General features: G+C 38.4%; 1 protein-coding gene across 1 annotated transcript in view; it reads left to right on the plus strand.

Annotated features, from left to right (window-relative positions):
* Window positions 1-2,938: 2,938 nt before the first annotated feature.
* The window catches only part of pou6f2 (POU class 6 homeobox 2), a 473,064-nt gene continuing 460,882 nt past the window's right edge, over window positions 2,939-15,120 (plus strand). The window contains exon 1 of the mRNA XM_052022624.1: window positions 2,939-3,043. Coding sequence (XP_051878584.1) covers window positions 2,939-3,043 — 105 coding nt within the window. The remainder of the gene's footprint in view (window positions 3,044-15,120) is intronic.

Consider the following 15,120-nt stretch of genomic DNA (forward strand, 5'->3'; position numbering starts at 1 on the left):
CCAGGGCTGAAATGGTTGCCACAAGAGGACACAGGTTTAAGGTGCTGGGGAGTAGATATAGAGGAGACATCAGGGATACGTTTTTTACTCAGAGAGTGGCAAGTGCGTGGAATGGGCTCCCGGCAACGGTGGTGGAGGCGGATACGATAGGGTCCTTTAAGACACTTTTGGATAGGTACATGGAGCTGAGAAAAATAGAGGGCTGTGGGTAAGCCTAGTAATTTCTAAGGTAGGGACGTGTTCGGCACAGTTTTGTGGGCCAAAGGGCCTGTATAGTGCTGTAGGTTTTCTATGTTTATTCAGAAAGTGGGCATCTGTATGGACTGACAACTGAGGCGGTTGTGAATGAGTGTGTAATTCCAGCTGCAGGTGTGAGAGAGTGTGCAATTCCATGGGCCAATGGCTGGGACAAGACTGGGATACCAGTGGCTGGTCCTAGACTCAGGTGTTACAGAGTCTGCAAATGCAGGGACTGTTGGCCCGGCATTGTTGGTGAGAGGTAGAAAGGCGATGGCTGGAATTGACGTGAAGGGTCGTGCAAGTGCCCTGCCCGAGGGATGAAGCAAGTGTGCAACCCCAGGCGTCGGCGGGCTGACGCAGGTGTGATGGGATGTGCAAGCCCAGGTGTTGTCGGCGGGCTGACGCAGGTGTGAGGGGTTGTGCAAGCCCAGGTGTTGTCGGCGGGCTGACGCAGGTGTGATGGGATGTGCAAGCCCAGGTGTTGTCGGCGGGCTGACGCAGGTGTGAGGGGTTGTGCAAGCCCAGGTGTTGTCGGCGGGCTGACGCAGGTGTGATGGGATGTGCAAGCCCAGGTGTTGTCGGCGGGCTGACGCAGGTGTGAGGGGTTGTGCAAGCCCAGGTGTTGTCGGCGGGCTGACGCAGGTGTGATGGGATGTGCAAGCCCAGGTGTTGTCGGCGGGCTGACGCAGGTGTGAGGGGTTGTGCAAGCCCAGGTGTTGTCGGCGGGCTGACGCAGGTGTGATGGGATGTGCAAGCCCAGGTGTTGTCGGCGGGCTGAGGCAGGTGTGATGGGATGTGCAAGCCCAGGTGTTGTCGGCGGGCTGACGCAGGTGTGATGGGATGTGCAAGCCCAGGTGTTGTCGGCGGGCTGACGCAGGTGTGATGGGATGTGCAAGCCCAGGTGTTGTCGGCGGGCTGACGCAGGTGTGAGGGGTTGTGCAAGCCCAGGTGTTGTCGGCGGGCTGACGCAGGTGTGATGGGATGTGCAAGCCCAGGTGTTGTCGGCGGGCTGACGCAGGTGTGAGGGGTTGTGCAAGCCCAGGTGTTGTCGGCGGACTGACGCAGGTGTGATGGGATGTGCAAGCCCAGGTGTTGTCGGCGGGCTGACGCAGGTGTGATGGGATGTGCAAGCCCAGGTGTTGTCGGCGGGCTGACGCAGGTGTGAGGGGTTGTGCAAGCCCAGGTGTTGTCGGCGGGCTGACGCAGGTGTGAGGGGTTGTGCAAGCCCAGGTGTTGTCGGCGGGCTGACGCAGGTGTGATGGGATGTGCAAGCCCAGGTGTTGTCGGCGGGCTGACGCAGGTGTGAGGGGTTGTGCAAGCCCAGGTGTTGTCGGCGGGCTGACGCAGGTGTGATGGGATGTGCAAGCCCAGGTGTTGTCGGCGGGCTGACGCAGGTGCGTGTGCGCGCCTCCCCCCCCCCCCCCCCCCCGCACCCGGTGCGCGCCCCCCGCTCTCGGGGCCGCGCGCGGGGTAAACTCTTCCTCACGGCGATCCTGGGCTCTGTGTAGCTCAGCGGACTGTCCGCTCCAGTGAGTGTCATCGCTGACCGCTTGCTGATTCTTTTCAATCGGGAGCCCTTATTTGCGTTCGTAATTAAACTTTTCTGGAAATGAATGTTAATAATTCACTTTCTTCCCCCAGAGTGGCAGTAGTTTGACAGCGGTTAAAGGCTTGTCCGGCTGCAGCCGGTGGGTGTGGCTGGGATTATCTCGGAGGTAAAAATATAAAGAGCTGAACAGTTCCCTTCATGATGTTTTATAATTTATCCCAGAGGGTTAGAGTTTGGACCATGATCGGCTCTGGTGTTGCCGTCCATGGTTTGACATCGCTATATAACGGAAGAAATATGATGCAGATTAAAATAAGCAAGGACACATTTGATTGCATTAAAGATTAGGGTGATTTTTTTTGTTTCAAAAATAAATCATGCATGGGGAGTTTCTGGTGGGAAATGTTTTCATGCTGCAAACCCCCAAGTTTCGAAAACTCCCCATTTAAATTGAAATAACTTCTTGGCATTAATTGCATAACTTTCAGTAAAAAAAAGAACAAATCGAAAGGTGGTTAACTGTCATCTTAGAAGTGTCTTTATGCTGTACATGGAAAGTAATTGGTGACTAGCCAACAATTAAGTTCATTCACAGTGACTACTTGTGACAAGCAGCAATATTTCCTGTAGTGGTAGATGTTTTCCATTTGACAGTTATTTGTGTTGTTGTTTGTTTAAACTGGGAGCTGTTTTAGCATTTTGTTTAGTGCACTTCAGAAAGTATTTTGGAAAATTTAACATCATTTAAATATGAAATTTGGTGATATGATACATAAACTTTTTTATTTATTGGGGGGAAAATGGCTATTTTAAACCAATTAGTGCATCAGTTTTAAGATTCTGAACATCAATAAAAATTATCTTCAACCAACTGTGGTGTTTTACAGAATTACAGAAATCATAGCATTTCCAAATAAAGCTTATTTAAAACAAAGGCTTATTAACAGATTTCAGATTTCTGCATCTTGCTGTTTTGAAGCAAGGTCACTTATGTGCAGGAAATACATGCAGTGTGTGTGTGTGTGTGTGTGTGTGTGTCTGTGTACTGCTGTCATGTGATTTTTTTTCAATCCTATTTGGTGAAGCAGCTTGACTTTTTGCTTTTGCCTCTGTTTGGTGATGATTTTGACTGCAAGCGTTGATTGACAGATGCATGGCAGAAACCCCCATTCTGCTCCTCACAAGATATGTGTGATGGATAGCGATCTCTTGGCCCAGCAGGATACAGGGACCATGCATGCTGTAATTGGTCAGGTATGGAGTCAGCCATTTCTCAACTCCTCTCTTATTTTTCCATGGGGTATAACAGTTTGATTCATATAATTCATATTTACAATACCTTTCTTCTACTGTCTGGTCCGCAGTTACTTGCAGCAATTTTAGTGAGAAATTCAACATCGTAATCTGAGAATTAATGTTTAAAACTATTTTCCTTTTTTTGGTCTCTGTTTACTGCTTAATATGAATTTATCATATCCCATTTCTACTGTTATTTATACATGGCACACCATTGAGGCGGTGTGAAGACTCAGATTTGGATACATTGGTGGGTGATTTATAGCTTTATACTAATGTTTTGCTATGTTACCCTGCCTTCTGTATTTTACCTCTAATCTAAATTAGGTGTGACCTCAGTAAATGTAATAATTTCCATTGTACAGAAGCCAGTCTGCAAATTAAAAAAAAACTACAACAATCCAAAAGGTCCAGGTGGTCTGCTGCGTCTAATGTAATACAGCAGAGTAGCTTTAATAAACAGCTCTATTTACTCCCTCAAGCAACCAAGATAAACTGGTCTAGGGCTGCTGTGATGAAATGCCAGAAGAATATTTCTCAAAGGCCTCACATGCTGGGCTTTAGAGCCATTTCGTCTTTGTCTACTGGATACCAGATGGGTCACTAGTGCTTCTTGTGTTGTTTGTATTCTGAGTAGTTCTACTATTCGTGTCCTTTGCTTTTAAGCACAATCATCTAGAAAGCAATCCCAGGCTTGTACTCTTCTTGTTTCTCTGCATATAATCACAGGAACTGGTGGAATTATGCTCTTCTGGGTAAGGAAGGTTGGTTAAGAACAGGCTGTGTAAAGTAAGCATTTTCTAAGAATATTTTGGTAAAATTGTAAAAAAAATTGCAAAATAAATTATGAAACATTTAATTCAGGACATATATCACCATTTAATTTTATACATTGAAGGTACAAGGCAGCTGTGTAGATGTGTAAAATTTCTGTGAAAGATGTTACTTGAAAGCATCTCAGTCTGTTAGAAAATGGATACAGGAGAGCTTCAATTGTGATTGAAATGCAAGCTTGACCACTCGAATTGCCTTAGCAGATTTAATGAGCAAATGTACAGTTCACGGAAAATATAATTGTTTTGAAGATTCTTTTCGATATTGGTCCTCAAAAGTGAGTGCTCTGCCTTCAAGCAGGATTAGTTTTGGTCTGTGCATAATACAATTCAAATATTTACTACCTGCAATACATTTGTTCTAATAATTCATATCTGTTAGACATACTTTTATGTTATTTCTTTTTTTTTAACTCTATGTGATGGTTTTTTTTGTTATTAACTTGAATTACTTAGGGTTAAACTGTTCAAGTATTCCAACTATAGATCTGGGAATATTTACTAATTGTAATCTAGTACATTTTAAAACTATGCAGTACAGCACAAGTACAATGTGCTTATTTTCCACAGAGTTATTCTGATCTGCTTAATTCTCTGTAAATAAGTGGATGATAAAAGCTTTATCATTTAATTGGCTTAAACTTCACTGATCTAGTAGTTAAATAAAGTCATTTATTCCCTCAAATTTTCAGACAATAAATGTCAAGCATAAGAAAGTTATTTCAAAGAATTCCATTAATTAATGTTAATCATCAGCAGTAGTAACAGCAGAAAAAATAGCTTTTTAATTCATCGCCTGATTTGAATAGCATGCCTATCTGTGTTATGGACAACATCATGCAGCCAAATTGGCAGTCTTGTAATAGATCAGACCTGACTTTAAAAATTTGTTCAAGTCTTCATTCCAATTGCTGGATTCAGCTGACTTTAGTTTGCAACTTGTCAAATCACATCATAATATTCAAAGTGTACATCCATGTATTAAAATTGAAATTTTGTATTTCTGTTAGTGTTCAACTTTCTTAAGCCACAGAAGATGAATGCCAGAGTATCTAATCTCAGTATATTCATCTCTGCAAAGGTCATATTTGTTGAAGGAGATGTCATGGGCTTTTATTGTAGATATAATGCCATATTGTTATTAAACGAATTTTAGCATGCGTGTGTGTATTTTGTGCTTGTGTGGGTTTACGTGTAAGTCTGTGTTGATCCTTTTCTGTCTTATCAATTATTCTCTCTTCCCCTATATGTATTTCCCATGTTCCCTCTCCATTATGAACAAAACAGTCAAATTATTTTACAATATCCTATACCGTTTGAAAAGTTCTCTGGGCACTGGGTGTTCAGAACAATTTTTATTTTGAAAATTTTACAACTACATATGTTTCATTATTTAATAGAACTGTTTGTAAATGTAGAATCCAAGTTTGATTTATTCAGGTAGTGTAAGTCCATTAGTGTTCATTGTCCATAACAGTTCACATCCTTTTAGCAATAAGATTCTAAATTTTTAAAAAAAAGAAATGTCTACTGAACACTGAAAAAATATAATTTCTCATAATTTTAGAATATTTTAGTGTTTGTGTCATTATGATAAACCCCACAGCTAAATTAAAAAGTTGGTTGTTTTATCAAAATACCCATGAACACTTTATTTTTATGTAATTTTACTTTTAAAAGATTTGATCTCTGTAAAATCAGTTTCAAACCTTATTTGACACCAGATTTTGGAATACCAGGGACTTAATTTGAGAGTAAAAAGTTGCTTCATTTGAAGGAACAGAATTTTGCATCTTACGTGCATTGTTACATACTAATTATAAACATTTAAACAAAATTGACCACGTTAGCAGATGGTATGAGATGGGGAAGTACTAAAAATTTTAGTGCAATTCCATGAATAGATTTCTCAAGTGAAATACTACGGGACTAAAGAAACATGTTTTCAATCACTAGAGGATTAGTGGGTATAAATCAGCTGCTATGTAAAAACAGACACTGGAAAAAGCTTTTGTTCTTTCCAGAAGTCTTTTAATTTGTAAAGAACCATCTTAACTTTCCCTTGTTTAAGCAACTTTACAGTAATCAGATGGCCATTTTACTGGTAAGAGCTATTTAAATTGCTTACTTAGGTTTAGACTGAAATTGACTATATTAAAATAGGTTTAGGTTATAAATTAAATCACAATCAATGCTCCAAAAAATAAACACTGTTGCTAATCAAATGTGCAATTGTGTAATATTCAAACTTTACTGACAAATCATTTACTTAAAGTATGATTTACATGATACTGTGCTGAAGTGCATTATAAATTTGGTGTGTTCTTGTCAGATGTCGGCAGTTTTCCCGTTTTTAGACATTTTCCACAATTGTTTCAATCTGAGTGAGGCCACATCCTCTGAATGACAGGTATGTTCATCAGTATTACTACCCTCCTGTTTATGTCTCAGCTGAGGCAGGCAGGTTACAGCGTCCAGTCACCCTTCTCACACTGCTCTCCCCTGGGAACACTCTAACCATGCCATCATGATCCCTAGGCCTGAGGGCTCGGACTAGCTGTGCATTTGTATGTTTCCTGGGTATGAAAAGCATAATACAGCTCTGCTTGTTAAATGAGGAACAGAAAGAATAAAAGTGTTGTGACTTGAAGCTGAGAGACTCTGTGTGTATGTGTGTTTGTGTATAAGAGACACACGCAAGCATGTGAGTGTAAGTTGTGGGGGTTGGTGTGAAAGGAACTGTAGAACAATATTAATCTAATATTAAATCTACACAATGACCATATTTATAATATTAACCCTAAAGATCAAAAAGCTTAAAGCATTTATATACACAAATTATAATATATTAAAAATAACTAACCTGGGCTTCAGGAACAGGGAAATTATTTATTTTGGTTTTGAAATATTTATTAACTGCATTTGAAGCATACACTATTACAATTTAACTCAACATTTAAATTTTCATATATATTACATGGCAGTGCTTCATTTGACTGGTTTACTGAATCAGTTTTGATGTTTTGCTTTTAATTCAGGGATGAGATTTCCTCTGCATTTCTTGTTGCATAATTTGCCAATGTCAAAAATGAGTATTTTTTGTGAAGTGACCGATGCTAAAATTGGAAGCCAATAATAAGTAATTTGTGCTAAATATACAATTAGTAAGTTTAAGCAATGTGGGGAAATGTAAATGCTTTTTGCATGATGCTGCAGATGAAAATTATTGGAGCATTAAAAATACTTTTATGAACTGATGTTTTCCATTAATAAGACCACAATATGTCTTCATTTTTAAGTTTTTTTTTTACAAATACCTTGTAATTCTTATATGTTTGTCAGAAAATCTGTCATTAGAAATTGTAACTGTTGTTTAGTTTCTTCAGTCAAAATTTCAAAAATAAGCGAGAATCTGTGGTAGATTTTTTAAGTGCTTAGTAGGGAAATATTCTGCACTGTTTCTTAAAGAAATTAGAGAGATGAAAATTATCTGACATATTTTAAAAACCAGTAATTTATAGGTTATTTTAATCTATTAAACTCTCAGTTAGGCAAAAGTCTTGCATGGTTTTACCATGTGCTAAAAATTCTACGTAGCTGTAGAATGAGCAGTAAACAATCCCACTGACTGGCTTATTTTGTTTAGGACTATTTTACTTCTATTGGTGAGTTATTGTTGAATTATCAGTTCAGCTTGCAGTCTTTCAAATTGAAATTTTTAATCTTTTCCTTTGCACACAAGGATTTCTGATTTCAAAGAAAGATGTATTTTATCTGCAAAATCTGACATTATGACATTATTCTGTTTGGATTGTTCTTCATTTTGTATACTCTTAGAAAATAATAAGCCTATTTTCATTGTTTATCTGTAGGCCTGGTCTAATTCCTGCCTCGGTTTTTTTCACCCATTCAATGAATTTGATTCTATTCCTTCCTTACTGGGTATATAGTGAGCTGAGTTTGGTTAGGCTATATTAGTCATTTGCCCCAGAATTAGAAACTTTTTTTAAAGAAAGTACTCTTGCTCATTTACCTTCTATTGTAATTGTTGTTAAGCTACAAGAGGAGTGCCCTAGCTTTTTGCCTTCATGGATCACTTTACACATTGTGGAGAATGAAAACCTCAATATAAACAAATCCAAAACCAAAATGCTAACTGCTACCCTTGATTGGCAAAGCCAATTTTATGAAATGTAAAAGACGCAGAAGGGCTCTCTGAAGCTGTGCCGTGGGTGGATTTAGAATGTTTCCACAAGCAGGAAGCATTATTGCTGGGAACAAATCACTCCAAAATAAAAACAGTCTTGTAGGATCCAGAGAACATTTAAGTCCAAATCTACAGACTTTCCATGGTGTCAGCTGTTAACTATAGACAGGAAAGCTGTGTATTGTCAAACCATGGATATTTTAAGATGTATGTCCAGTATATTTGCTCAATAGGGGTACTTGCAGTGCAGTTCCAGGTATAAATGAGCAGACAGTATAAATCTGCTACAGTTCTGGTAGGTTTAACTATCCAATGTATAATATGAAGTCAGATGACAAAATGAGATTGCATTTTTTTTACTGGGACAAGGGGTAGGTATACATTAGTTGGAAAAAATATATCAATGCACATAAATCCTTTCAGCACAATCAGTTATGGTGATTCTAAATCCTGAGAAGTGTTGCACAACATGGGCGTTCAGTTGAAAAATAAATCATTTTGGATGCTTCAATGTTAAGTATTGTAAAAAGGTCTCAAATTATATGAATAAAAAAATAAATATCCAAATAATGAAACCACTGCAGGCCAACAAAAACCAATTGTGAACTACTGAAATTTCTATTCTTTTGGCAGAATTGTGAGAGTGGGAAGGACTAAAGTGGTGACGATGAGTCACATCCAGCAGCATTGGTGATGTTGGTTGTTTGATGGACATCAGCATTCTGTGCCTGGATTAATTGCCAGTTAATTGTTGCACCATAGGAACCATTAGTGTTTATGGTTGGCCAGAAAATCTGGGGGCATTCGAGTCTGAGGATGTTTACTCTCCTTTTCTGATGACTTTCCTCAAGTCCAGCCAGGGATCACTGACAGGTCTGGGCATTATTTCTGTTGTGCTGATATTTGCTTTTACTGAAAACATGAAGTAAAAGTACAGTTTTGTCTTTAGTAATGGGCAAGAATAGATCCAATTCTTTTAGGTGTGAGAGACCTTAGGCCAAACGCTGAATAAAGGTACCTATCTGGTATATGGTACAGAGTTTAGAACCACATACAGAAAAGAACCACATACATTTTTAAATTCAAGAAAACACCTGCTTAGAATGTTTAGTAAGTAGTAAGATCTATATGTTTTGGTAATTTAGTCCTAATTAGGATTAATGGGAGTAAATATTCCTCTTGCATGGTATGTTATTGGCTTGCACTGCATTGGTATACACTGCATTTTATATTCAGTTCTATTGAAATCAATTGAACTGAATGTGGAGGGGGTTGTTTAATTCAAGACCGATGTCATATCCTTCACTTTTTGTTACCATTAAAGCAAGATTCTACCCCATTTATTTTCATCAAATTTCCTTGCTTGTTTTTTGTTGTATTTTGTACCGCAACAATATTTGTAATGTAGAAAAACTGTACAGATTCCAGAGAATTTGCAAGTCCGCTTAAATTAAATTATCTTTCATCAGTGTAAGTTTTTATTGGCTCAAGTGAGGATTTTTTTGAGATTAAAGAGGTTGGTCAGTCTGAAGTGAATGATGTGTGGTCGATTTGATGAATTGAGGTTAAGTGAAAAGCAAGAGATTGACACTGGAGGAGACAGATGTCACAGATGTGGCGGAATGCCAAGAGAATGAAGCCAGTCCTACTAAGTTCGAGTCTTGGTCATGTTGAATAGCCCTTAGGATCGTTAACCTAGGTATTATATCAAATAACAACTACCTTAATGATGCCGTTCTTGTCTCTTAGTCAAAATGTTATGGGTTAATAATCTAGGCTCATACAATAGTGTAGTACAAAGGAGTGCTATACTGCCATACATTGTCATCTTTCACAGGAGATATTAACCAAGGAACATTTGTCTTTTCAGGTTGAGATAGATAATCATATTTGTAGAAAAGCAGGCAAGTAATTCTGGAGAATTTCTTGTGTCCAAGCAACTCTGGAGTTCTAAACAACAACAATTCCTCAAAAAATGAGCATTAAAACCGGAGGGGCTGGCTATTAGCTCACTGTTGACACCTATCCAATATTGCAAGTTGGCTGCACTAGTAATTACACTTCATAAATACTTCTCTGGCAGTGAAAACTTTTGGCATGTCCAAAGGTGGTAAAAGATTCTACATCAGAAGTTTTGCAACTTGCATTTGGGGATGTGCGTGCATTAACTGATTTCACCTAAAAAGAGTACTCTTTTGTGATAAGTAGTTGTGAAAGATGTAATTGATTGGACTAGGATGACTTTAATTTTGCGAATGTTTATATGCAGTAATCTCAGATGTGTGAGACGCATCTCTTGTTTGAGCATAAATTATCTTGCAACATTATTCGGCATGTTTAACTGGAATATACACGATTCTTTTAAGATAATTCAATGGGCAGATCGTGCTGGACCTGTTCCGTTGCCTGGAGACTCTGCACATCTGTGTTTACCTGGGCTGGGAGACTCCATCTCAATAACCGTCTGCACCCTCAAATGAGGTCACATAGCAATAAGGTCTGAGATGACATAGTACAGAGATCCTGTCTTCACAATGACCCTGAAATATCCTGCCCCTGAAATCCTGGGGGAAAAACGTTGCCATTCAGAAACATCTTAAGAACTATTAAAATTGATGTGAAACATTTTTTTAATTTAAATAAGAACACTTAGAACTAATTAAATATTTAAACCAATGCAAAATAATAATGAAAAAAATAACTTTTCTGAGTACCTCCAAATCTTCAGGCCTGGAACCTGTGTTGGAATCAGCTGGGTTTTAGATTCTCTGCCAGACCTAACTTGGCGTAGGATCCTACCGGTGATTTCCCCAGTGTAATGTTGGAGAATCCCAGCAAGACTGGGCCTTGCTGCTGGACAGAGTCCAACACAGCTTACATTAAGTCCCTGACTCACAGTGTCTGTGTGTAACACTGGGACTTAATTCAGTTTGAATTACTGAATGAGAGGTGTTTCCTTTGCAAACAGCCAGCAAGATTTCACCCATTGGCTCACCAATCACCTTCCTCTTTGATGCAATAGGCAAACGTAAATCTCTGTTGTACGTATAATTTTGAGCTAGTTTTATTTATTTATTGCATCAATGAAGAAGAAGTGGGGAGGGCAGTGGCTGCTGACCTGCCGCACCTCTGACACCAGAACAATTTGAATTTTTAAAATTGTAATCCCTGTTGAAATTCTTCACTTCTCACTAATTCACCTTTTGTTAAATTCCTTCAGCCTCTGACTGTTCAGAAACTCTGTGTACATCCAAATTGAGCTGCTTGTGCATCCCCATTTTCTGCTATAATTTCAGCTGTCTGGACCCTAAACACTGAAATTACTTCCCGAATTTCCCATTCTTCCACCCCTCTTTACTCAAAGGTTACATTTTTTGAACTTATAGAGATCTGTGCTAGCGTTTCCTCCTTTGATTTGTTAATTTTAATCTGTTTAGATTCCTGAGACTAACCTTGTGCCATTTTATGATATTAAAGATGCCATCCAGATGTAAGTTTTTGATGTTGTTAAAGCATCTTTTGTATGACACTGAGCAGCATAACTCCAGAAATTTCAAAGTTCATGTTATGTCCGTATTACTGATTCACTAAAAATATTGAAGGCGTTGCACTAACATTTCACTTCTTGAAGAAAAGAAATAGGGTTTGGTGATGTGTAATGGTGTGGGAAACACAGCCATGTTTTTGTAGCTCCTCGTCACCATTTGGAGATTTCTGCTGGTTGTAAATAGATGAGGACAAGTTTGTGCTCACTTTTGAAAATCTGTTTGAATTAATAGCTCACATCAGATCCCCAGTGGGATATTATGGAATCAAAAGAGCTTATTTAAGAGTATCAGGTGCTTCCAGTGAGAAAGCCATCCTTAAAAGTAATGTAGCTCGGAGACATGGCCAACAAGTTATTCTTCTGATTTTCTTACCCATGTTTCCTACATGCTACACGCCACATGGAGTGTGGGACTGTCAAATTAGAGCTTGTGCATCCTTGTCACCTATTTCTACCATGACCTGGATAGAAACATTAATTGCTTATGGAGTTTCTTCATTGGCCATTAAAAGTTTCTGTGATTGCTTTTATGCCTGTTTTTGTTATTAATATAAACAGGAAGAACAGGCAGAAATAAGCTGTTTGTCTCTTTGTATGAGTACATGTCTTAAGGCAAGTGTTTGAACTTGTGTTTCTGAGGAATGGGATCGCAGCTTAAATGTCTGTGGCGTAACTTTGTGCGTGTCTTTCTACACGTGCTGTTTATTTGGTCATTTCTTCTGCTTAAATTTTCTTGTAACTATGCAGCTGTTGTAGTAACATTATTTTTATAATAAATGCTATGTTAAAAATGTTCCAATTAATTAATGATATAGATTTTTGTCCTAGAATGGGAGATTGCCTTTGGTATTTGTTTGTTCAAAACAACTCAGTCAGGGCCTGCTTCATTTTTGTTTCCTGTTTGTTTTATTCTAGTCAGAACTGGAAAAGATTGAAGGTGATACAGAGAACATATCCATTGAGATAATTCTGTCACCTACCTCATCAGCATAATCTCTCTTTAGCCTCCTCTGTCTCATAACCTGGCTATTGATCGGGTCATGTGGTATGTTGGGCAAAGGAATGGAACTAAATCAGCCACCATGGCAGTAGCTTGCTGGTGTGGCTGGCTTTAGCTCATAAAGGGGAGGAAAAAAAACTCACACTGAGAACACAATGGAAGTATTTATTTCAATCTAAGTAATTCTAGTCAGGTCAATGTCCCATGGTAAGATGCTGAAAAACATTAAAAAATTTGAAGAGCTTGATTTTCAGCTGGAAAAGTACAGCATATCGCTGATAATGTTTTTGAAATGATTACTTAAGAACATTAGTAAACAATGTCTTTCACAATACAAGCTGTAGGAAAAAGTAGATCAATAATCCATGCACTTTTATTGACGCTACACTATGCAATATTTGATATGCTTTTTATTTTTAAAAACACAAACCTGTCTATACTGTGAACCAACAAAGTACACCATGATGAGCCAAAACTTCCTCATTGTAACCCTGTTTCTGTAGCTCATTTTGTCAGCTGTGTCTAAGCTTAATTATCTGCACTATATTGTTTCAGACAGATTTACAGATTGCACACCATGCCTCTCATTAGGGTGGTAAAGCACTCCAATTAGCTGTTACCACAGTGCAAGTACCTGGAACTCTTGGTATGGAGGTGGTTTGCTAGCACTCTGCTTAGTTTGTTTTAGACTTCCTAATGAGCTGTCAATGGAAGAATATTTTTTCCTTTGCAATCTACTTAGCAAAGATTTATCGATTAAGTTTTTTTTCTTCATAGAGAATTACTGATCCATTTTGGAAAATCAGATTTTCACACCTTTCATGAGAATGCACACAGCACAGTTCCCATGAGGCTGCCTTGGAAGTTGACTTTGACAAGAAATCCCTTGGTAGTAGCGTAGAATGGAATATAGTATCATTGCTGTTGTACATTTTGCAAGGTGGTAAAAATAAATTTGTTTCTGTACTTTGTTTTTGAAGTGGTTTGCATCGAAATGTTTTATGGGATGAGTATGTCCAAGATGATTAAATTTATTTGCAATCATGATCTTACAGTTCTAAAACTTTAAGGTGATGTAACATAACTACAATTTACAAATTTTATAACTACAACTGTAATTTACACTGTAATTTTTTAAAATTCTGTTTTCACAAAGCAAGAATAGAGGAACTGCAATGAAAGGACAGTGTAAAGGTATAATAGCTTCAAAATGGCGTACTATATAGGTAGTGAAATGATTCAGCTGTCTTGGCCCAAGGATTGCCAATTGAACTATGCTGTGCGACTGAAAGCTAGACAAATAGCTCGACTGAAAGAATATTGAGCTCAGTGGCATTGGGTGCAGAAGGAAATGCCGAATGCGTGAAGTGTTCTCTGCAAGAGCAGTTCTTGAATACTTTATTGCACATTTGAAGAGAGTATGGCGTGGACTGTGAGTACCTAGTGTCTACCACTACCATAACTAAACCTAAGGTCAGATTCGGACTGATTTGAATCTTTCTTACAACATGTTATTACTGGCATATCCTGACTAGAGGTGAACACTGAGGACTTGTAATTAATTAGATTTTTTCTTATTGTATACATCGTTTATCAATGCATTTGGTTACATTTGAACCTGCTGGTCTCCATCAATCTTTTAGGATTTGTGGCTCCATTTGAAACTTGTTCTTTTTGATATGCATCGAGCATTTATTTTGTACGCATATTGTCAGGAGTCTGTCTGCACTCTCCTTTGAGATGGTAATTAATATTCAGTTGTAAAAGTTTTCAGTCGTCATACATAAACAGTATGCTGCTTGTTGGTATTTCTATGGGAGAGATTATGCTGCTTGCCTTGAGCTCGCCTGTAAAGCTTACTGAAGACCATTGTAAAAGCAAATAGGGCTGGACAGTGAGAAAGCAAATGTGAACATCCAATGAAAGGCATTTGGAGCACTAAAGGTTAATTTAATGATCTTCGATTTTAGAAAATGCCACTGCTTGGGCTCCAGCATTTCAACGAGGCTCTCTGTGGTGACAGGTTCATGTGTACACAAAGCAGCAGAAATGTAGTTTTATTTATTAATTCCTGACTGTAATATTGGATTAAACTATTAGTGTAATTATGTTCAGAACTAAATTTGGGATCAATTTTATTTATTAATTAACAGTATATAAAAAAACTGCTGTCATATTATTTCTGGAACCAGAGATTGCAATGAAAGATGATATCTATGGTCTCATCCTTTCCACTTGTTTAGGATTGTCAGGATGAGGAATGTCAGCATTATGAAAGCTCAGCTCTGCTCTTGGTATGATAAAACGCTTCAGAAACAACCTTCTTCCATGTGTGCAGCTACGGTTTATTTCCCCACTGTTTTTTTTGTGCTTAGATGTCAGAAATTAATTTCTTTTCAGTGCGTGCACTTAACCCAGTCACACTTCCACAAGCCCAAACATAATGCA

This window comes from Pristis pectinata, chromosome 9, assembly GCF_009764475.1.
Source record: "Pristis pectinata isolate sPriPec2 chromosome 9, sPriPec2.1.pri, whole genome shotgun sequence".
NCBI lineage: Eukaryota > Metazoa > Chordata > Chondrichthyes > Rhinopristiformes > Pristidae > Pristis > Pristis pectinata.